The 25,120-nt window shown below is 33.3% G+C and overlaps 3 protein-coding genes across 3 annotated transcripts; 2 read left to right on the top strand and 1 right to left on the bottom strand.

The window, feature by feature from the left end:
• Nucleotides 1-2,163: 2,163 nt before the first annotated feature.
• Nucleotides 2,164-9,858, bottom strand: LOC113505714. The gene is made up of 5 exons (XM_026888522.1): nt 9,753-9,858; nt 4,481-4,655; nt 4,162-4,177; nt 3,118-3,321; nt 2,164-2,452 (listed from the first exon to the last, which is right to left on the bottom strand). The coding sequence occupies exons 1-5, from the start codon at nt 9,778-9,780 to the stop codon at nt 2,333-2,335; spliced, it is 543 nt and encodes a 180-aa protein (XP_026744323.1). The 5' UTR covers nt 9,781-9,858; the 3' UTR covers nt 2,164-2,332.
• Nucleotides 9,859-11,415: 1,557 nt separating this feature from the next.
• LOC113505518 (gastrula zinc finger protein XlCGF57.1-like) lies at nt 11,416-14,632 on the top strand. The gene is made up of 3 exons (XM_026888266.1): nt 11,416-11,655; nt 12,833-12,929; nt 13,661-14,632. The coding sequence occupies exons 2-3, from the start codon at nt 12,841-12,843 to the stop codon at nt 14,151-14,153; spliced, it is 582 nt and encodes a 193-aa protein (XP_026744067.1). The 5' UTR covers nt 11,416-11,655; nt 12,833-12,840; the 3' UTR covers nt 14,154-14,632.
• A 5,669-nt stretch (nt 14,633-20,301) lies between these two features.
• On the top strand, nt 20,302-24,815 carry LOC113505519. Its single transcript, XM_026888267.1, has 3 exons — nt 20,302-20,436; nt 22,581-22,714; nt 24,368-24,815. The coding sequence occupies exons 1-3, from the start codon at nt 20,397-20,399 to the stop codon at nt 24,530-24,532; spliced, it is 339 nt and encodes a 112-aa protein (XP_026744068.1). The 5' UTR covers nt 20,302-20,396; the 3' UTR covers nt 24,533-24,815.
• Nucleotides 24,816-25,120: the final 305 nt, after the last annotated feature.

Genomic DNA, 25,120 nt, shown 5'->3' on the forward strand with positions numbered 1-25,120 from the left:
AACTTACCTGTTTCTTTTAGCTATGTTTTTTTTTCCATTTGTCTGGGTTTCTTTTTCGTTTTCTAGCTATAGTATTTATAGTTTCTGATGGGTGGACCTCCATTGTTTCTTATTACTAAATTTAACACAACTTTTTATCTTTAACACAGCTTTAAATCAATTAAATCCGGAGAATAAAATGTACTAAAAACTTATTTGTCGCCATCTTGTCGCGTGACCAAATGCACTGCTGTGATTGGTCGAGTGAGCACAAGCGCCGAGTTTGATTCTGAACATGCAGAAGATTGCCATCTTTGTAACTAAACTACGATTTGACAAAGGATTTGCAAGGAAAATAGCCACGTTTGGTTCTGTGTTGTCGAATAAAACCGTTTAATTCAATTTTTTACTTTTTTTTTAATAAATAACTAAAAACTGCCAAAAAATGAGATGGCCGCCTATGATTCTATACGACTCACTTAGACCTTTGTTTAGTCCTAGCTACCGCATTAGGTTAAGTAACCTGTAATGGTAGATTAGTGTGATAATTAAATAAATAAATACGTAGTGCGACCCTACCTTTATGCAACATTTATATTTTTATTCATCAATCAATGAAAAAATGAACTGAACAATACTGTTAGGCGAATATCATAGTTATTTCATATTTAACGGTATACCTACATACGTGGAATAAAGGGGTTGGGTTAACTAAAGTTGACTAGTTTCGCAATGGGCCTTGTTTTTTTTTAAGGTCTTTTTCTCTCTTATGGTGACTAGTTTTAATCTGCACTTTTTTCGTTAATTATTTATTTAATTGAAGTAAATTATATTAATTTGGGTACTTAAAAAATAAATAATCTTGGTGCGCATTTTTGTACAAAAACATTTTAAAATAATAAAGGACTCATTAACCCACCCACATATTGCAAGAGACTCAGAGAGTAAACCGTTAGACAAAAAATAACTATATAACTGATCTTTAACTGGTTAACTTATCTCAATTAAAACTTAAAGATATACAGAATTACAGAACCATGGTCTAGGAAATAAAATTAATTTATTTAAAATAAATCTTAACATTTAAGTACATATTTTTCTTAGAAAATACTTAATATTCTATAGCTAGTTACTTAAATATAACAAAAAATATATCTTCAAAATTTAAATGCCAAATGATATTCTTAATTTCCAAAAATGCAATAACGAATACTTAAGAAAATAAATTTGAGATTTCTTTTTTTTATAAATAAATAAAAAAATAATTACAACTTTTATTATGACTTGAAAACTATTTTAAACAACTACATTATAACATTGTTACACTCTGTTCATTTTACGAGTTACCTTTTGTCTTGTTTGATTTTCAACTGACCTTTAACTGAAAATTACTATTTTTGAGGTTATGTTTTTGTAAATTGTAATGTCCCACACGAAAGATTCAAAACCAAGTAAAATCAATAGCTCAGGACATTATCATTGATTTTTGTATCTTACTAGCTGCACCATCCCGCGTTCTCGAACACAAAACTTCATTTACATAAACAAAAGTGTTTTTAACATTGCGTAAATATAATTTACTGATGCAACAGTTTACTCACGCGTATTTATCGGGATCGTCCGACTAGTTTCGGACCCAACCGAAGTCTTTAATCATGAGCTGACGCGGTGTCGACAAATAAATAGGCGTGATTAAACCTTTGCATAATTTTATTATAAATCATCCTCGCCAGAGTTATTGTAAATATACTCTGTCCGTTGATAGAATAACCTTTTGACATATCATAAAATTGACCATCATCAGCAATAAATTTTTATAACACGAATTTTGTTCTTTGTCTTTACTTTCGGTAAACGATTCTTTTTCAAACGTACAGAGCTTAGTAGACTAGTTGCATACTAGGTCCCTCCTTCATTTGCGATTACAAATTAGACTCGAAGACCTAACATCACGTTTTCAATAATATAACCACGGTTGTGGAAGTTTAGATCAGAGTCTTTTTTCCTGACGGGCCTGTTGGTCTAGTGGTTAGTGACCCTGACTGCTATACCGGAGGTCGTGAGTTTAATTCCCACCCAGGACAAAATATTTGTGCGATGTACACAATCATTTATTCTGTGTCTGGGTGTAATTCATTTACAATATATGTATTTAGAAATATATAAGTATGTTTATCAGTTGTCTAGTACTCATAATACAAGCTTCGCTTAGTTTGACACTAGATGGCGTTGTGTGAAAACTGTGAAAGTTGTAGAATATTCTCCACAGCCGCAATGATAATACCTGGACGCGTGGGATAGGCCCTCTGGTGTACATTTAATCAAGTTACATATAAGTTATATTAAATAGGGATTAAATATAGTACCCCATAGAATGTGTTCTAGCATTCCTGTAGTAATCGAAATACTCTTGAGGTGAGACGGCGTGTTTCTTCACGACCTCATCTAACTGCATCTGGTCAGCCCAGTCCGCCTGAAATTAGAAAATAAATACATTTAATTTGTTTCCGTTGTTTGCCTGAGCGACGGCTTTTTGTGTCTAGGGTAAAAAACTGACCACCTTAGCATTAATCACTAAAGGCACGCCTGCGGGGTTCGGGCCTCAAATTAGTCCTTGGCTTAACCTCCATCTTTATTTTTAGGATTTTTTGATACAGCGTAAACATAAATATATTATCTAATGAAATCAAAACTGTCTACCTATGACGGAGATTCAATCTGGTGATAGACGGACAAGAGAGACTGCGGTCCCTCAATAATAGGGTTCGGTTTTATCTCTTGCGAATAAATTTATCAAAGTCAAAGTCAAAGTATCTTTATTGTGTTGATTGAGTAGGTTACAGGTGTTAAATAATAATAATCCAGTACTACAATCAGCCTATTTAGGCATACAATAATTAAATCATAGTCGGGCAGGAATATAATTACAAACTTATGCTACATATATTAAAAGGTGTACATGTTCACATTTACATAAATATATTTGTTTTATTATCTACTTTATTTTCTAAAAAATCCGTAATCGTTATCTTAATCCGTTATCTTCATCTTCATCTCTTTAAAATGAGTCTATCTTAAATTATATTAATATCTCAATTTTAAAATACGGAAACCCAGCTTTAAAACATGTATACTTACAAAATTAGGGAACAGGCCTCTCTTGGAATCGAATTTCTGTTCACTAACGCATCGCAACAGGTACAGCCTCTCTACCCAGGGCCAGATCATGTAGTCTAGCATACCCGGACGATGCCCGCTGAAGTAATTCGTTCCTGAAAGAATAGAAAATAAAAAGTCTAACAATTTATTCAAGACTAGCTGTTTCGGCGAACTACGTAACGTCTAACACGTTTTTTTTCAGCCGTTTCTGTCACACTACAGGGTTTAAGAAGAACAGATGATGAGAACAATGATGATAGGAAGTCTATTTTTTTTCAGCCGTTTCTGTCACACTGCAGGGCGAAGGCCTCCCTTAGATTCTTCCACTCTGTCCGGTCTATTGCTTTTTCCATCCATTGTTTGTGGTGTATTTGAGCATCAAAAATAATAAGCCTATGAACGGTATTCGTAACTGTTTCGAGTACCATCAATATTCGACATACTCATAGTGAGGCTAATTATAAGTCCGAAGGACTGTTAAGTAAAAAGTCTCGAATTCGATCCCAAGGTGTGCACCGACGTTTCGAAAGTTGTTTGCGTCTTTGAAATCAATATTTCAAATACAGTCTCTGCCGAGTGGGAAAACGCTTTTTAAAGATGTTGCAAAGCATCTTGTTGACACTTTCCGTGTGACCCAAAGGCTGGCTTTTATCTCGCTCAGAGGATTAGCATTGCCATTCAACGTGGCAATGCCGCCAGCCCTTTGGGTACACTCCCAGCCTGCAGCAATTTTATTTGAAATGCCTCATTATTTTTATTTTATTTGAATTTTAAATGCCTCATTTTAATAAAATGCTTTCTAAATTTATACAAAGAAAACAGCAGAATAACCAGGGTAAATGTGGTGCCTAGGTATATTTAAATAGGTATAATTTCATTGCGTTAATAATTTTGTTGAAAACAACTCGGCAGTTTAGCCTTCAATGCATAACTAATGAAGTTTATAGTGAAAATGAAAAATGTTGCTTTTTTTAATATTTCTAGTGATAATAACCAGTCAAGTGCGAGTCGGACTCGCGATACTGAAGGTTCCGTACAACTAGGCCAATGAAAACCAAATCAGTTGGGGGATAAATTTTGTGTTCTCATCCAGAACAAAAGTTTGTGTGATGACCACGATCATTTGTTCTGTGTCTCGAACGGCTCTACCGATTCTCATAAATTTTTAGTGCATATTGGGTAGGTCAGAAAATCGGACATCATCTATTTTTCACTCTCGTATTTTTTTTTTTTTTTGCAAGTATGTTTATCAGTAGTCTAGTACTCATAATACAAGCTTTGCTTAGTCTGCCACTAGATGGCGTTGGTTGAATATTGAGGGGGAAAAAAAACTAGTCAAAACTTACATCTTGGATTCTTGACCTTGAACCATTCCGGTAGCCTAAGTGGGTCTAGCTTGTAGACTTCGTATTTGGCCTTTTTAGCCTCCAGGATCAATAGGACCCTGTGGCCGTAAGGGTTCATATCCACATGGTACAAACGTAGCTTGTCTGACAGACCTGGTGGGGGCAGGTGACCTGGAACGAAAGAGGTTGGTATCAATAATTTTTTTTCTTGTGACATTACTTTTTTTTTAATCTGTCGGATTTTTTTTTGTTTAGGATTGACTGTATTCTACCTACTAAGTGGACTTTTCTGAAAGGTTGTAAAATTGTCCACGAATACGCGGGCAGTCCTTTACTAAATTGAAGAGGTAAACCGATTTTAACTGGAAGATTTTCAAAATCGGAATAATTTTAGTTTTGATAAAAAAATCTAGTACATGAACATTTTACGAGTATACTACATTATTTTAATCTATCATGTAGGCTCGTAGAGTGCAGGGAAAGCCCAAAAAATATCGTTACATTAATCAACTCTGTTTCTCTAACGTAATAATCTTCGAAACCCGCATTCGAATATATGTTGCGTAGTTGAAAGGATTGAAACATAAATACGAGCAGGGACAGACAGCGAAAGGGACTTCAGGAAAAAAATATACCTATATTCCTATCAAGCTTTTTTGATGTCAAATTATATTGGACAGTAACCAGTTTCCTTAAAAAGTTAGGAAGATTAAAAGCAATTAGGATGATAAAATGTATGGTAGTGGGGGCTATTAACATCACTTGCTAATTAATCGTACTGGCAAGTGACGTCACACCATATTTTTTCTCTATATGCCCTTCCTTTTTTGTTTACACATAGAAGAAAACATACATAACCAATATTTATTTTCGTTGATCCGTCCGACGGACTAAACATTTCTTTTTCTAATACCTTAAATAAATGATAAAATAAATAAATGCGGACAACATCACATACATTGTTCTGAACCCAATGTAAGTTGCTTAAGCACTTGTGTTATGGAATTCAGATCCAACGAAGTTACCACAAACACCCAGACCCGAGACAATGTAGAAATGTGAATTTTTACATTGACCCGACCGGGGATCGAACCCGGGACCTCAGAGCTAGCGACACCTTGAATCCGGTGTGTACGCCACTCGACCACGGAGGTCGTCTAAATTATTGAATAACATATCTTAATGAGCTAAAAATAACTCAATACATAACCTCAATCGTAAATCTAGACCCTTGCACAATACAAGTACATTTATAGATTAAACATTAACTTATTGGGGTCAAGGTACGTATCAAGACTTGTTACATCGATACCAAAGCGACGTAGTCACGGCAGCCATTACGATATAGATGACGTCATTAAACGTCAAATGTTTTTTTATGGCTTTGGAAAAAGTACCGAAGACAAGTTATATTTCTCCGAGTGGTAACGCTGACGAATCACTCAAATGTATTGAACTGACAAGTCAAAGTCACGTCACTTGTCGAAAATATTATACAACTAAAATTAAACGACGTCAAATGAAAAACGAGTTATCCACTCCAATGTTCTATGGTGTGGTACCCAAAATAATTAAGATTTTAAAAAAATCCCCCGCTTTTAAATGTCATTCCATTCAAATTTTATCAAAATCGGATGCCGTTTTTATAGATATAAATTGCATTGTCATCGGGTTTAAAGCTACCCTGAAAATTTCAGCCTGCTAGCTTATCGGGAAGTGCCTCAAAATTGAGTTACAAAAATCCAACCGGAACGACAAACAAACAAGAAAAGTGAGTGTATAGAAACGTGGGAATACAAACGTATTGCGGACCTCTTACTTTTTGAAGTCTATTGTAAAGGAAAGTTTGAAGTTATTGAAGTTTTATGAAGATATACATTTGAAGTTATTTATTCTTGCTTGAGCTAATGCAATGTAGATTGTCTACCTACGCCTCCTGCTTTTGTAATCAGATTTTTTTGCGTTGGAAGATGGTTTGAGAAAGTTACAGAGAACACAAAGATATAACCCTACAACCTTCATCTTCTTAATTCTTAAATTTAATTATGTGTATGTAATATATCTTACGTATAAGTATAATTTTCCTTAGTATGTAAATAAGTAAGTCTACATATTGCACATTATGTATAATTAGGATTTTATATTTTTTTATATTAGGATGATTTTCATGGTTATATTATGACTTTTATTTATAGGTACACCTACCTCTTGATATCTCTGCTTCACCCTATGGTTGACTGGTAGAGAATGCCTCAGGCATTAAGTCCGCCATTGTACAAACATTGTATAAAAGTGTAAATAAATAATAAAAAAAAAATAACCATCTGGGCCCCAATTCTGCTATTTACAACGGCCGATATGAAATTTGGCTTAAAATTCAATTTTCGTATTCTCTTAAGCATTTTTCTACACAATTATTGGAAATTCAGTGCGGGACGTTGCACTCAAGGTCAATACAATTAACTTCCAATTATTATATTGGCAAAATGCTTAAGAGAAAAGGAATAATATCAAATTTAATCCAATTGCCATTCATTCATCTTCCCATTTAAATCTCATGTTAATGCAGCGTACATTAGTCATAAATTCGATTCTTGCGTAGGACAAGAATTTTGTGTGAAATTTGGCTTAAATTATTCAACAGACTCCTAATTTTAAGGATGTTAGTAGATAAAACGGGGTGAATAGAGGGTTTTTCACCCCGTTTTACCGTAATAAACTTTTGAAAACAATTATAATGACTACAACGACGCTCTTTCGCAATTGTTTAATAACACTTAAAAACGAGTAATTAAGCAAACAACCGTCTTTATCTTTTATTTTTGCATTTTTATCTAACCTAACCTAATTAATCACGTAAGTAAATTGTTGTATGCATTGAAATACCGGAAAAGATAGCGTTTTATACCGCTTTCGAAGTCTTGATCTAGATAATTAGGTACTCTAGATTATTATACTGGAATTCTAGATAAAAATCAATTATAATAGTACCTAAATGTATGATGATTAGTCAGAAGAGAATATTAAAATTTATTTTGTAATTTTATTGTTTAGCCATTTTCTTTTAATAAATGGAATTATTTATTCTCTAAGCAGGATATATCAATTACGTCATCACCTTGCCATGCTAAATTTGACTTTCCATACACTGACTAGGTACCCTGATAAGTCAAAACTGAAATTAGCCAGGGCCTCAATTCCGCTATTTACCTACAATGGCCGATGAATGAATGACAATTTAATAAATTCGTCATTTTTCGTAGATATTCTACTAAACATTATGCCCAAAAAATAATTTGAAATTAATTGTATTGGATAATTGTAATAAATAATTTAATTAATTAGTGCTAAATTAATCAGATTTTCTGTCTTTCCTCAGATTTAGCCTTTTTGGGTCAGCATATGCAATTTAATGCGCTTATATCATCTATTTCATACCAGCCTCGGTTTTATAAAGTCAAAATAATATTTCGTCATTAAGCTTACATAGCCTTCGGAAGATGCAGACATTTTTAAAAAATAAATAAGGCAAAGGCAAGTCTACAATACCGGACGACAGTAGCCTTCATGTTGTTTTTTTTTTGGCCTGGGATGCTTTGACTTCAACCCACGTTGAGGGCACGGCGTGAGGATAAATATGTCTGACTTCCAAAGTTGTTTGAAAACACTCCGAGCACCTTCTATTGCTTAATCTAAAGTCACGGGATCGCTCGCACTTGTTCTTCGCGACTCTGGCTGGCCGTAATACTTCTGACTCCTTCTCGAAGGATCCTAAATAGCTTTGGCCTCCTAGCTAATGTTGGCGAATAAACTTGTAGAAGTTTATAGGTACAGGCAGCTAGAGTATAAACCTCCGTGGTCGAGTGGCGTACGCACCGGTTTCAAAAAAAAAAAGGGTTCGATCCCCGGTCGGGTCAATGTAAAAATTCACATTTCTACATTGTCTCGGGTCTGGGTGTTTGTGGTACCTTCGTTGTATCTGAATTCCATAACACAAGTGATTTAGCAACTTACTTTGGGTTCAGACTTACTGTTGTCCGCATTTATTAAAAATAAAAAATACATCATCTTTTATTAAATGATGCTACGGATTACTCACGCTTATTTATCGGGATTGCATTACTAGTATCGTACCCAACCGGAGTGATCCGAAACTAGTCGAGATAATGGATCAACTTTTAGTAGTTTTAAGAGAAAAAATAAACTTACAACTATCATCTAACAAAACAGTGTTACATTTATAAGAATACCTACAATAAAATTAATACTAAAATGAAACATTCACTTGTATATTATTAGACGGACGGACGCAATTAATCGTAAAAAATAGGTTAAATAGGTGACCTACTTCAACAACTGGCTCATCACTAACTTACGTATCGAAATAGCAAGCAATTGCATTATATTTCGTTAAGCTGTTAAATTAGATTATTTATTGAAATCTTTTTAAGATTGGTTAGAAAACATGTCTTCTTAATAAACATATAAATAATTACCGTTGAAATAGTGGCTAGACACGAAAACAAAATCAAAAAAGCTTCAAAATATCGATGCTACAATTTTTACAGCCTGTTTTAGATCCCACTGCTGGGCAACGGCCTCCCCGTTTCTCTTCCAGTCTAATATGCGATTTGTGGAAACGATGTTATAATTTTCAAAAAGGCAACTCTAAAAATCAAGGGTGCCTTCTTGATTTGTAGAGTTTTTTATCATCATCATAATATTAAATGTTAAACATTGAAGAAGCTCTGTTTTTATTTATCATATTAAGCTATGAACTATGCTATTATTAAAAACATAACAATAGGCAAAGAACATCAGCGATTTAAAATGACATTCATTCAAAGTCTATTCACCGCATACATTGAGAAATAAAACACATGACGTCACTTTTCTAAGCACGGATTTTTGTGTAAACAATTTCCAGACATTTAAGGTCAAAGGAATTTACACAGCAAGCACTAATTAAATGCTAAATAGATGCAATGTTAAAGGCTGCATTTGTAGACAGCGAACAGCTGTTTTTGTAACTCAAATGTCACTCCATCAAATCAATTTTGTACACAAGGCCAATGTAATTCTTATTTTATGATAAATAATAATTAAAAATAGGATTTATAAGATATGTAATCGCACAAATAAAACTAATAATAAAAATAAGTTCATTTGATGACTAATTTTTGTTGTCATTCAAATTTATACGCGGTATCCATCATTCAGCCACAAACAGATCGATAATAAAATAAAACGTTGATAAAAATCACTCACCGACACTTCTATCTTGATAAAAGGACATTTTTTAAAATTTAAATCACTTATTATTAAAGGATTAACTTAACGTACGCCCGCTTTTCACGAAAACCGGTGTGGTAATAATAACGTCATTCTTAAAATTAAAGTAGCCGATGGATGTAGCAGCCTTAGGTTACGCTACGCCACGATAGCTGATAAAGTTACTAATGAATATAGTAGTGATGAATAACCGTTCGTATTCATTCAGAAATAGCTACGTTTATACCCCAAGTAATGTGGATTTCTTTTACAATTAAATGAAATTCTTATACGATTTTTTTTTACAAAGTGAAACAGTTCAGATGCTCTTCCTTGATAAGGGTTCCCGCATTACTAGGGTATATTTAAAATTTCATGTACAATTGTGGTATACTTATGTTAGAAAGAACCTAAATTATGACACAAAGCTAAACTTAGGCAATCCATCGATTGTTCTGCTGTTATGGATCTAGAATGCAAATTTCAATTCCCTAATTTCAAATTGATTTAACGTCAAGATGTCACAATAACAAATTTTATCATCACATTTTACTTTTAAGCAAGCAAATTACATTATGGTCCGCTATAATTTTAAATCATAAATAAACAACTATGCAAGATAACAGAAACCAAAATTACATTAAGCATAGGTTCTAGATATTTGTATTTCGATAGTTAACTTTCACCACTTTTAATATTTCTTTTTTCAGAATAATGTTGTATCAGTTTCAAGACTATAATACATCATTTTTTCGATATCAGAAACACGATTAAGAAAACAAAATCAAGAGTAACCTTACCCAACGTAACTTTAATATGTCTCTGACCTGCTAATATGACATCATCTGTGACCCGTTTATTTATAAGCCTGCTAAATATAAAAGCTCAAAACATGTAACCAAGATAACATGCACACAATATACCTCTCAAATTAGTAGGTTATTACGAGAAGGCCAACAGAGGTGTTTGTGATTTTTACGTATACCTACTATTATTTAAATAAAAAGATTATGCTGATTAATGACTGTAACGTTATTTTAAACTCGAATAATGAGTCATAGATACATTTATATAAGTGTTACGTAGCTTTTGTTTATTTATTTAAATAATTTTATTGAATGAACACAGTAATTGCTTGTTTTTTGCCGAGTTCAGCTATGAATAGACGGTATACCTTGGCTTTTGAGGTTACTTAATAATAACAGCATTTATTTTAGACCTATAGATAAATAAGTATGCCATGTTACATTTTGTAAAAAACATTTATTTCTTAAAATGTAGAAAAGCAGTCTACGGCTATAACTAAACGCGATCAGTATTTCCCGTTGAGAAAATGTATTAAAATGTAAGAAATGACAAATTTGATTACTCCCATGCTTCAAGAAATACCTATCATGAAATATGAGGCTTTAATATTGTAAAATATTTACTATAAACTTTTAACGTTCGTATTTTTTATATATAAATGTGTAAAATACATTTTGTTAGAAATAACTCATTCGCAGTAAAATTTCAACATCATTGACATGGCAACTCTGTTTTAAACTGTCAAATTGTTTTTTTTTATTCGTTCCATTACTTTTTAATTTGAAGCATTTTTCTGTAGCTCGCTCAACTCTTCACACTTACCGAAACATGTATCTTTCATCTCGTGTATTATTAAAAACGAGTTTTTTTGGCATACATAAAAAAAAACAAGTCTCGTTTTGGATTAAAAATTTCAGGAACAGTTATGAATAAATAACTATAATTATTGAATAAAAATACAATTTCAAGAATCTATTTAATATAAAACTGTAACAGAATGTTATGAAAGAAGTAAAAGTTTGAAAAGTAAACACCGAAAATATTTTTGCGGAGCATAGTTGATTTCGACATAAAAATTGAGTTTTCCTAGCAGGTAAAAGGACCTTATTCATTTAGCAACTTTATAATACATATATTCACATATTTGTCACTTGTTTACTTATTGCGTTACGATTGAATCCATTGAAACCTCCCTTACATCTTGTGAACATGAAGTACAAATAAATTGAATGAAAATAAGCGAATGGAATTAAGTTCGTTCTGTTGTTATCTTATGTCGTAAGCAATGATTATTATTTAATTTATTAGAGACAACGACAAGTGGTTGATGAGTAGGGAGCTCTATGCCCAACTGTGGGAGATTTGCTGTAGGCAATTCTAGTTAGCAAAATTAGTTATTCTTTTATTTACTAACTATCCCACTTATATTACTAGGACAGGGTAAACTGATCAACAAACTAGATTAATATCACAACTGTACTATTCTGTACAAATTTATCCAGCTTTCTTTGAATTTCAGTTAAATGCACAGTAACAATATTAGACATAGTGTCTTTAAGAATTCTTAACTAATAGTACTAATTTTTAATTTACAAGTGCAAGTCTTATCTCATTCATGAGTACACAATAATCAAATATAATTAAAAGATTTTGTGCTGGCAGCACCCACCTACCAATCTAACAGTATGTACTTAAATATTACATCGGTTAACTCACACTTATGTATTGAGATCACTTGACAAGACATCAGGTCTAAACAGAGTCCATGATTGCTTGCTCAGCACGGTGCTAGTTTAACCTTTTGTGGTGTTTGTGTCTGCCGGCTTTGGCTATTAGAGGCATTTAGAGGCCAGTTGTAGGAAACAGTCAAGTTTGTCCCACCATCTCCTGGGCCTACCGCAAAGTCATCTACCGTTCTTAATCAATGTGAGTGTGGTGGCCTTTGTCCAAAGGTCATTTGGCATCTATTAAATGTGACAGGGGAGGGACGCCTTTGCCTTCTAGTGGGACTCATAAAGACTGATAATAATATGTTAATTTGGTAGATATAGATACCCCATCACATTGTAGATTTAAGTTCTCAAGAAGGCCTCTACATGTTGGACCTGTGTTCTAGTGCACGCCCTTAAAAAGGACCGTGTCTCTTCACATGGAGTGATCCCGTGACAGAAAGAGATACAAATAATAATAGAAATATTACTTTGACTTGTTAGCTCAGTAAATGAGAGCGCTCATATACATATAAACTTAAACTTTTTTTATTATTTCAGGAAGCTAAATGGAGGTGGAAGAAGTTGTGGTGAAATGTGAGGTGATCGAGATCTCTGATGAAGGAGAGGACAATGATGATATGGCAAAGAAGAAAAAGTGAGTAACTAACCCTAACATAGTTATTGCAGCATTAAGTCTGCCTTATGTACCACAATTGTACCTGAAAGTTTAAATAAATAAATGAATAAAATAGTTATCGTTCAACCTCATATGACGACCTCCGTGGTCGAGTGGCGAACGCACCGGTTTCAAGGTGTCGCTAGCTCTGAGGTCCCGGGTTCGATCCCCGGTCGGGACATGTAAAAATTCACATTTCTACATTGTCTAGGGTCTGGGTGTTTGTGGTACCTTCGTTGGATCTGAATTCCATAACACAAGTGCTTTAGCAACTTACTTTGGGTTCAGAACAATGTATGTGATGTTGTCCGCATTTATTATTATTTTATTATTCATTATAACTTCAAATGGACAAGTTTTTCACTATGTTTTTCGCCTTAGAACTTTGGACTGGAGGGACTGATTTTGTTGATTATTTTTTCATGTATCATTTTGGATTATTATAAATGTTATTGTTTTGTCGGTCCTGAGATGACTGGAGGTAGACACTAGGCAGTGTTAAAACTGTGCCCACTGTGATCGACGTTGTGGATTCGCTCCCCGCGAAGGGAAAGCAATTTTATGATTCATGATGCTTATTCTGAGTCTGGGTGTCTTTGTGAGAGTGATTGGAATGTCTGTAATAGCCCCCAAAGCCTTACATTTCATTAGAGGTTGTAGTCGTTTCTTCTTAATGTGATTAATTTAATTAAATATTCATTTAATTTCAGACGCGTTAGAAAACGCCTGCCACCTAAGGAGCGATCGAAATGCGAACACTGTCCAAAGACCTTTGCAACAAAATACGAACTCAAGAAACACATACGAACACACACCGGCGAGCGTCCATACATGTGCACGATATGCGGCAAAACCTACACGCAATTAGGCCACCTCAGCATACACCAGCTATCCCATCAAGGGATCAAAAACTTCAACTGCACCGAATGTGGCTCGTCATTTTACAGAAAAGCCGACTTAGATCGACACGAAAAGATACATCTAGGCATCAAACCACACGTCTGTGAGATCTGTTCGAAAAGTTTCACGCAAAAGAACAATTTGGTTATGCACGTAAAAATGCATGTTGGGGACCGGGCCCATTTGTGTACCGTTTGTAATAAACGTTTTATGACTAGGAGTAAGTTGGTGTTGCATTCCAAGAGGCACGAGAAATCGAAGAAGGTTAAAACTGAAATTGAAATGGATAGGGATAGTGATTGATCTAGGTTTTAATAAGGCCCGGTTTTTATAAAAGCCCGGTTTTATATAAGGCCCGGTTTTTATAAAAGCCCGGTTTTTATTAAGGCCCGCGGTTTTGAAGTTTTGAAGTAATGTTAGTGCAGTTTAGCTTAGAGGTATGATTAATGGACTGTTTAGTAGGTTCGATTTTCAGCCCGAATTAATGTATCTTTGAATTCATGTGTGTGTGTTACAAAGTCATCATCACTTGCTGAAAACGGTGAAGGAAAACATCGTGAGGCGCGACACACCTGAGAATGTTTCAAGTGTGTGTTGCGTCACGTCAGAGGACTATTTGTGGTTCAAACACAAACGGTTGTCCATTAAACATACGAAGAGAAGAATATTGCAGTTGTGGAAGAGTGAGAAAGCACTACACGGCGTAGTGCTATCTCTCTCCCACACCCGCGATACTATTACTTTAAGAGGAAAATATTATCTGTAAATATAGTTAATAGATTAAAAAAAATGAAAAACCCACGTTTTTAAATGTCACCCCATTCTAATTTTATCAAAATCGGTCCAGCCTTTTTTATAGTTGTAAATTCCATTGTCATCGCGTTTGAAGCTATCCTGAAAATTTCAGCCTGCTAGTATATCGGGAACTGCCTCAAAATTGAGTTACAAAAAAAGTGAGTGTATAAAAACGTGGGAAAATATAGTTGTTGGTTAATAAATTCGTATAGATGGATCAAGGTTAAGCAAGTGTTTTTCAAGGTTAGTTTTTTAATTGGTGACCATGATAAGTCCTTTAGCAAATATTAATTATTCCCGAATTATTATTGATTACTTGAACAACAAAGCTATCGTTTCATAATAAATCTAATCATTATGGCCCTTTTATACATGAGGCAACGTAAGTAATATGTTACCCTCAAACTGTTGTCTTCGCCGCCCGCGATACAAACCTCTTTGGATGTCTATGACGACACTCGCGCGGGCCTATACTCGAAGTGTAACATAGAATGGGGTAGTTGACAAAAACAATCTGTTTGGTCCGTCTGATGAAAAAAAAGAAAAAAGACGGAGAAGAAAAAATACGTAGCCAGTAATTTTTGGAAAATGCAAGAAAAAATATTGGATACGTATCTATTCTGTTATCTCGTAAACAAAAAATGAAAGGGAATACAGTGATTTGAAAATCTCGTGTTACGTCACTTACCAGTACGCTTTTTTATTAGCGAGTGATGTTTTTAGTTCCCACTATCAACCTTCCTTTTTAATTATGTGATTAAATGAAAGATAAGTATTCAATATTTTTTCGCAAATCTGTTTGACGGAATAAACATCACCGTTTGACATATTTTCTATACAAAAGCTGTCAAAACGTCAAATTTTATTCGACGAATATCGTCGAATAAAAGTTATCTGGCGATTGAAAAATCAGCCCTTAGTTAAATACCCTATTGTCTCTTGTATACTGGGCCTTATTGAAACCAAGAAATATTTGAAAACAATTTGTGATATTCACAAAGATATTGTTTTATAATAATATTCATAATGATTAATGTATATTTTTTTGTACTTAATTAAATGTAATAAATTAGAAATTATACAATAATTTTGTAATTATATTAAATAAATAAGAAATAAGAGGTTTAATGGGGGTTCAAGTTTGAAACCCGCGTGTCCAACTGCCAATTTAATTTCCTTTTAAAGGCAGGTCCTATAATTACCCCATACTTTGTGAAGGAAACTTTCATTAAACATAATTATACCAATAGCCAAAATTAGTTATATCTCCAAAAATTACAATAGTTTTGTAGCTACCTTGGGCTGTCCATGTTTGTTCTTTTATAGAGCAGGGGTGGATAGCCCCTGGTAGATACCCCATCACATTTTAGATTAAAGTTCTCAACAAGGCCTCTACATGTTGGACCTATGTCCCCGTGCATGCCTTTAAAAAGGCCCGGGTCTCTTCACATGAAGTTATCCCGCGAATTAAAAGATAAAATTCACGATAAGCAAGATAAATAAGCGACAAGCAATAATTTAGAATTGCTAGCTGGCTAGTTAGTAGAGTGTTTTTAAAAATGATTCTTGCCGTGACTGCGCGTCACAACTGTAATAATATAACGACTGTCAAATATCAACGTATGACAGTTGACAGTAAGTTTAGGTCTAAACAGACGGACTGCATTTCAACTGCAATCTAACTGCAAATTTGCAGTTCAGATGCAGTTTGAATGCAGTTGACACGACTGCAATAGAACTGCAAACCAACCGTGCGGTCCAATTGCAGTCGGCGTGCAGTCGTGTGACGGTTTCTGTAACGGTTGGTTTGCAGTTCTATTGCAGTCGTGTCAACTGCATCCTAACTGCAAATTTGCAGTTGAAATGCGGTCCGTCTGTTTAGACCCTAACAGCTGAAGGCTCAAAGAATTATATTTTAATTTTGATATTATTTCTGTCTTTTTTTCTCATTGTGATCTATAAAAAAAATATTTTTATTCGTAACATTTGTGATAGCGTCAAAATCCTTAATTGTATGTAATTTTCGGATCGAATTTTTTTATTTAGTTTAAGTGAAAGTTGTTTTTATTGTAAATACTTAAATATAAAAGCATTCCAAAAATATGGTTTTTGTTTTTTCAGCACCTAATCACTAATACACTGATTTTTAAGATATAAGTATTATTTACTAGCTGTTGCCCGCGACTTCGTCCCCGTGGGTAGAAGATATAAGTTATGATTTAGGTATACCTGCCCGGTTTTTTTTCACATTTTCCATTATATCTTAGCTCCTATTAGTCGCAGCGTGATGGTTTATAGCCTAAAGCCTTCCTCGATGAATGGTCTATTCAACACAAAAAGAATCTTTCAATTTGGACCAGTAGTTCCTGAGATTAGCGCGTTCAAACAAACAGACAAACTCTTCAGCTTTATATATTAGTATAGATATAGATATAGATAAGGGTTCGATAGCCAAAGAGTAATATCGATATCCTATTACTACGGCTCCGCTGTCTATCAGTCTGTCCACCTGTGTGATACCAGGCTGAATCTAAAGAATTGGAATTTTCACAAATGTTTTCTCTTTTATCAATCCCTACTTTTATTATAAATGCAAAAGTAATTCTGTCTGTCTGTCTGTTACGCTTTCACGTCTAAACCACTGAACTGATTTAAATGAAATTTGGCACAGAGATTAGCAGAGCACTCAATGTATGCGTTCGGTATTTTAACTCAGGGTGAAACAAAAAACATGTTAAAAAGAATACTGTTTTCACGAACCGATTTTTACATCGATTCTGAATTGTGTGAAAAGAAAATATCTGGTAATTCAAAAATAACCTAAATATAGTACAATCAACACAGTTGCAGAACCAACGCTCCCCACTTACTTTTTAAATGTTACCAGGGGCAATGGAAGCAAAGGACGTCAATATATGAAACGTGATACATTAGAGAAGTAAAAAGCAATTGTGTGTTGCCAGTTAATCTGTTTGCTTGGAGACGCTTTTAGGTTATTTACATACATTGCTTCGGCCTTCGCGATAGGCATACTCTCGGTTTAGATACTTAAAGAATGGTAAAGTATCTGGGCACGTCTTTTTATACAAATACATATTAAATAAATGAAAGATTGATGTATTTCAGGTGTATATTTGGTTCGGGATTTTTTTTGTTTTATTTTATAACTGTCATTTTATACTTAACTAGCTTTTTATATCGTCTTTCTAAGAGAACTCTTCAAAAGTCCGGGATAAAAACTAACCTATATTCTTTCTCAAGGTTAACTCTATCTCTGTACCAAATTTCATTAAAATCAGTTCAGTGGTTTAGACGTGAAAGCGTAACAGACAGACAGAGTTACTTTCGCATTTATAATATTAGTAGGGATAATAAGCTACACCAAGATTTTTTAATCTTTCCAAGTAAGTAGGTGAGAAAGTAAAAGAACGGCTTACTAATAGTAAAACGTTGTTTTAATTTCATTAAAAAACTGTTTTCTGTAGCACTCAGGTATTTTTTTCGAGCAGTGTCCCATATATTTCGAATTTATTAAAATACCTGTAAAGAAACCACGTTTGATCTTTTTTCTTGTATAAAACTTAGATACATAAGTTTCTATTTTCACCGCATAATCGCTAGTCTTATATTTTTAAAAGGTTACCTCTTAGGTAGAAAGATAACCCTTTTATCCTGACCGAGACCCCGGCTGTCCAACCATATGTCACCTGTTGAAATTGTCACAGATCATGTATTCTGTTGCCAATAAAACAATGACTTAGGTATAATAAAATTATCTAATTTAAGCACCGGTTGGTGGGTTTATAAGTTTTAACGGCATTTCACAGCCTATCATGGGTACGTTACCCCTCTTTTGATGTATGGTGCTATGTTCTGGGGCAACTCTACTGATAAAGTAATGGTATTTAGAGCGCAAAAGAAATGCGTTAGAGCGATGTTTAGGATGCCGCAGACAGAAAGCTGTAGACCAATATTTCCTAAAATTAATGTTTTAACACTTCCCTGTCTATATATATTGGACATGATTATGTTTGTCAGAAATAACAGCAACTTTTTTGTTAAACTGAAAAGCAAGAGACACCAATTTAAAATAAGCTTTATTTCTAACAGAACTGGTCTTTTGAATAATAGTGTGTTTTGCATGATCCCTAGAGTGTACAACCATTTACCTAACTCCTTACTCAAAATATCAAATAATAATATTTTTAAAAATCAAGTAAAGAAAATACTAATAGACAAATCGTATTATTCGGTAAAATAATTTCTTGATAAAAGGTTATAAAAAACTGTTAATTTGAATATAAATTTACTTATTTTAACATTGCTTATGGACTAATGCGAATAAAATATAGTATAATATATTAATATTTATTTAAAATTCTCTAGTGACTATTTCAGATCTTTGACATTATGTATTTTTCCATTATAATAAGATTAATAACTGAATGTATTGTAAGATTGACATTTTTCGTAATTGTGTGGACTATTTTTCTAGATATGTTTGCATAACTCTGTGTTTAATTCGTCTGTACCTAATCTGCATTTAAATTTGCATGGCGTGAGCCCGATTATGGCGATTTATAATTTCACTTAAGAACATCTTGTTAACTTACCCATATTCTGCAAATAAAGTATTTGAATTTGAATTTTTTACACATTTTTTTACAATTAATTTGATTACTTACCGAAACCCACTTTTCAATTTTTTACTTGACTGAGAAAGATCGTCATATATATACGGTCGTCGAAATAATAGCCAACATAACACTCATTCTGATCCCGCGAAAAAACATGGCGTCAAAATTAATTCGGAGAAACCAAATTATCTTCAATACGAAAAAAAAAATATTGGTCTTAGATATATTTTTTGCCAAACTTCAACATTTCCAAACATCATAACATTATTAATTTTATAAGTATCCTCTTTTCTATAAATATATATCATAATATTAACTCGTCTTAATATTTCAAAGGGTAAAATTTAAAAGTTTACCTATAAAAATGTAAAATAGATCGCGCTATGATTTTTAATTCGTTGTTTTTCAATCGGCTATGGTGGGTTGTAAATTAAAAGAGTTATAACTAGCGTCTACACTCGATTTTGCCTGTTAAATTGTTAAGTAATTTTTAATGTATCTTAGATTAGCGCCCTCTATAACTAGACACTTTATTATTGAGATTAGTTTATACAAAAAATAAAATAATAATATACGTAAGTCCTTAGGTAAGGTGGTAAGGTGGGTGATTTGAATATGATTAAAATGCAGTTGGTCACCAAAATACTTATTTTGGGCATACTTAACAAGGACTAACATAGGCTATTTAAGTCAGTTTGAAAATAGTTGCATTTTACAAAAACAGCATGCGGCAGCTAGTAGGCGCTGACTTCTGTGGAAAATAATAATTTAATAATGTTAATTCATATTGAAAAAAGTTCTAAATACACACAAAATACCTATTATTACTTAAGATGTACATTAACAAGAATTACGCGTCAAAAAACCGCCAAAACTGACAAGAGTCATAACCTCTTTACTATGATAAAATTAAACTAACGATAGATAATACATAATCTATCAACCAGTAAATAAGAAAATAGATATCACATTTTACTCACGCAACGCCGACGCATAATAACTAAGCAAATCTTGCCTGATATAAAAGGGGATGAAAACAGTGTGCCGCCATTCCGAGGTTGACACTCGTAGCAGCGCCATCTTGTGTTGAAAGGAAAGAGTTTTATTTAACAACATGTTTAAAATTACTGCTATTGTTTCGTTAATGCTTATCGGTAAGTAATTGATTATTTCATTTTACCTTATTTTTTTAAATTATTAATATATTTTGATTTTGTTGAATAGGATTTATGTTAGAGATTTTTACTTTTTTGATGACGTCATATTTGTGTAAAATATATTACTTGTTCACTATCAACATTGTTTCATATTCTGTCCATTTGTTATTAACGAAGTTTTAAAAAAAAAAATGATACCTAATCACTACTGTGATTAAAGTAGAATTTATCAGTACCTTTATTCCGTCCGTAATTGATAAAAACGTGCATTATTTCCAACTTTTTAAAGTCAACAATTTTTAAATATCAATGCAACACAATTTCAAACCTTACAGCAAATTTATAAAAAAAAAACATATATATCCTTGACTAATATGTGCATAAAATAATTAGAAAATCTTTGACTATACGAATAACTAACTAGAAAAATCTTGTGTAGCGACTTGGTCGCAAGCTGACTCTAAGCGTCACAAGAAGGAAGCCACAGCATCCAGTGACTTTCCTTCAGGTCAGTCTGTAGTTACCCTGGATGTTAGTTAGATGACATGGATGTTGCATTTTGATGATGTGGATGTCATCCACCACATTAAAAGTTGTACTTTTGCAATTGTGGAAGAGATATATTGTTTTACTGAAGCCTGGCCTAGTGGTTATTAACCCTGACTGCTATACCGGAGGTCTAATGTCCAATTCCACCCAGGGCAAATGTTTGTGTGATGAGCACGATCATTTGTTCTGTATGTGGGTGTAATTTATCTATATTATGTATGTTTTTAGAAATATATAAGTATGTTTATCAGTTGTCTAGTACTCATAATACAAGCTTTTCTTAGTCATAGCGTTGTGTCGAAAGCTGTGATAACTCTTCCACGACTGCAGTAGTTCTGAATGACGCATTATAAATAGATGTTAGATGTTAGAATGTTGTTTAGATCGATAGAGGAACGAAAATTAAATCATCATGTTTGGCTCGGTAGTTTTTTATTTGAAGTCGGTTATACACCGTGATTTTTTAGTCGTCTTACAAAAGCAGCCCAGTTCATGTATCCAATGACTAGAACACGTTCATGATAAAAAAATAGGTATTTATGAGATTTGAAAAAAAAAATGCAATATTTATTCAATATTATGATGCAATTCGTAGTTTTTTAGAAACACAGCTCTGTTGCGAGCGCGGTCCGAGCCTTGTAACAATGGTGAGGGGCGCGGGCGGCGGCGTTTTTATCATTTTTAAGAGTATATTTCAGATTTCTCTTGTTTAATTTTCTTCGCACTTATTATCTTAGTTGATGATAAAAAAAAAATTGCGCCTAGGGGTATTTTACGTCGGATACATGAACTGGGCTGCTTTTGTAAGACGACTAAAAAATCACCGTGTATATTTATGTTGTTAAAATAATATTAATAGCATTAACTATTTACTTGTAATAAAAGTCGTACTCTGGAACCCTGGATGTCATTGTATAAGCAATAGAGAGTGACGTATTCTGTACTTAGATTTAGCGAAAGTAAATTATTATGATGTGGAGGATTGATTGTAGACTAACTTTTAAAGGTAGATAAGTATTTTTAGATCTAGTCAATGTTAGATTTTAGTGCATTTTGATGTTCTAGAAAGTAATAGCAGATTTTTGACATAGATGTCAGCAATTTAGTATGTTATTTTGGTGTGCTATAGGGTATTATGTATCTTATATATTTTGTTGAGGAGCTCTTGGCTAAGGTATCTACAACTGCTCTAGTAGATGCTACATTTGATGCGGTCGGACCGTAGAAAGGCGAGTTCTTCCGTGTTTCGGTAGGCACGTTCAATTATGGGTGTCTGTCATTTGTTGCAGGCAGAAGTTAGGAATTCTGACAACCAGCCTAACTAAAGGGTATCGTGTCGCCCAGGTAACTGGGTTGAGGAGGTCAGATAGGCAGTCGCTCCTTGTGAAACACTGGTACTTAGCTGTATCTTTTTAGACTGGAAGACGATATCAACGTAGTTGGGAAAAAGTTAAGACGAAGATGATTTATATCCTCGTATGTCGAACCTTTCCGACAAGTGACGTCACTTTGACTTGTCAAACTCTTGAGTGATTCTTCAGCGTTAGGTGACATGTAATTTTACAAACCTTTATGTTATAATATTATTGCAGGCAGTACGCTTTGGGCGGCTAGTCTGTCATGCGACTCGTGTGGTAGCGAGTGTGCGTCGGCGTGTGGCACGCGTCACTTCCGGTCCTGCTGCTTCAACTACCTGAGGAGGAAGAGGGGCCCAGAGACACTCAAGGTGAGTGGTGGAAAATAGATGTCAAAAGACTTCAAAAGAGAGGAGATTTTCAACTCGTCTGTATTTTGTTGTTTCTTGTCCTTGTTTGTTAGCCCAGAAGGTGGGCCGCAATAGAATAATACGCAAAACAGGGATAGGAAAGAAAAAGACATTTCTTTTTGGAATGTTGCAATTTGTTATATGAGAGAAAATATGGATTTTTGAAAAAATGGTACTTGAAATCGTTATTTATGTGTGGTGAAAGTGGAAAGGCATCTGGCGACTTTTATAGGATTCGGATTTTTAACCGACTTCAAAAAAAGGAGGAGGTTCTCAATTCGACTGTATTTTTTTTTTTTTTTATGTTTGTTACCTCGTAACTTGCGATTGGGTGAACCGATTTTCATGATTCTTTTTTTATTTGAAAGCTTGTGCTTCCCGTGTGGTCCCATTATCACCATTTCAATATCTGATGATGGGATCTTGCAGAAATCGGGGGAACTCTTCAATAAATAACAGCAGATTAACCGCAATTGTTGCTATAGCATATCTAAGCATTGTTTACGCCATCACACAACATATTATCACGCCTGTACTCACTACAAAGGTTATAAAAACTATTTCGAAAAAAAATAATGTTCAAGGGCACTTACAAAGTTTTACAAAAAACGCAATACTGAAACTAAAATAAACATAATTAGATGTTTGTTCTGATGAGATATTCGGTTATTCAAAATGGCCTCCATAATTAACATCACTCTCAAATGGTAACAGACTGGGTGGAGGCTTTCGAACAAATATCACTGGAAATTCTGGGCAGTTTCACGGGGGCAAAGAACTCATTTGGGCAGCGCCTAGTTTAGTAGGCCTACCCATACTAAAAATCACTAACTTTCCACTAAAAAGTGAAAAATAAAATTAATTTTGGAAAAAAATAAAAACCGACTTCAAGACTACACTAACAATAAGTATATACAATTGAACTAAAAAGTATAAAATAATATTTTAATTACAAGCCAAAGATATTACTAAAGGAAAATAACGAAATTATTGATACTTATGCATACTATTTACATTTTAAAATCAGTTATTTTTGGAGTCGGTGCCAGCCAAAACAAAAACAATATATTAATGACACAAAAAGAAATTACATAAATTATTGAAAAACAACCGATAATTGAAAAGAAGACAATAAAATAATTTATCTATTAATAACACAAAAAAGAAACATAAACTAATATATAAAACACAACCATCAGCGTCTTCTGCCCTCACGCGTCTGCCCGCATTCGGCAACGACTCCAAAAATAACTGATTTTAAAATGTAAATAGTATGCATAAGTATCAATAATTTCGTTATTTTCCTTTAGTAATATCTTTGGCTTGTAATTAAAATATTATTTTATACTTTTTAGTTCAATTGTATATACTTATTGTTAGTGTAGTCTTGAAGTCGGTTTTTATTTTTTTCCAAAATTAATGTAAAAATGATTTGGATCGAACGAAAATGTTAGGAAAGGGAATGATATCAAGATATTGTAGTAGATAAGGTTACATGTTTTTGTTGCAAATATATTTTTGTCTAAGCGTTGAAAATTTCGTTAAACTACCCACATTTACCAGTACAAAAAGGCACTTATCCAACTCTAAAATTTAATTATATTTTCTTTTCAGTTCCTCAACCAGAATCAAGAATTAGAAGGTCGTCCTAAATCAAAGCTCCCAATGTTTGTGGTGGAAAACATCCCGGTACCCGAACAATGGTTCTCCAGCTTGTCAAACGAAAACCACCCTTATTCTCTAGAAGATATGATCGAGAATCGCGTTTACGACGCATAAATGACTAGCAATCACGTTTTGATAGAATGACCGACTTCGTAGACTGATCCGACTGATATTTTGTTAAACACATGCTTGAATACTAATCAGAAAAACAAAGAAAAATATATTCTATAATTGCTAAAATTAAACATGACTCAAAAGCCAAAAAAATGAAGTAAATATAAAAAAATACACTACAATCTCAAAAGCCAAGGTATTAAAAGATTTTTTTTGTGTCGTAATGTTGGTACATAGCAATTTCTTTTGTCAAATATTTGCATTTTATTTTTAAAATCCTGTCAATTTATAATAAATTATGATGTATAATATAAAATATCATTTATATAAATTAGTATTTAATGTAAAACTCAATTTAAATATAATAATCCCCTGCTACTCAATTTTATTTCCAATTTTCTGTTTATAAATGATAAAAATGATTTATTTCCATAAGGTATATAAAAATATGTATTTTTAAATAGATTTTATGTCTATTAGGGCTGGATAATTAGACATAAAATCCATATTTTCAAAAATTGTAGGGGATGTAATGTAATTAATATTATATTTAAATAAAAACAATACTATCCAGATATATTTTTTCAT

The sequence above is a fragment of the Trichoplusia ni genome, chromosome 26, assembly GCF_003590095.1.
Source record: "Trichoplusia ni isolate ovarian cell line Hi5 chromosome 26, tn1, whole genome shotgun sequence".
In the NCBI taxonomy this organism is placed as follows: Eukaryota; Metazoa; Arthropoda; class Insecta; order Lepidoptera; family Noctuidae; genus Trichoplusia; species Trichoplusia ni.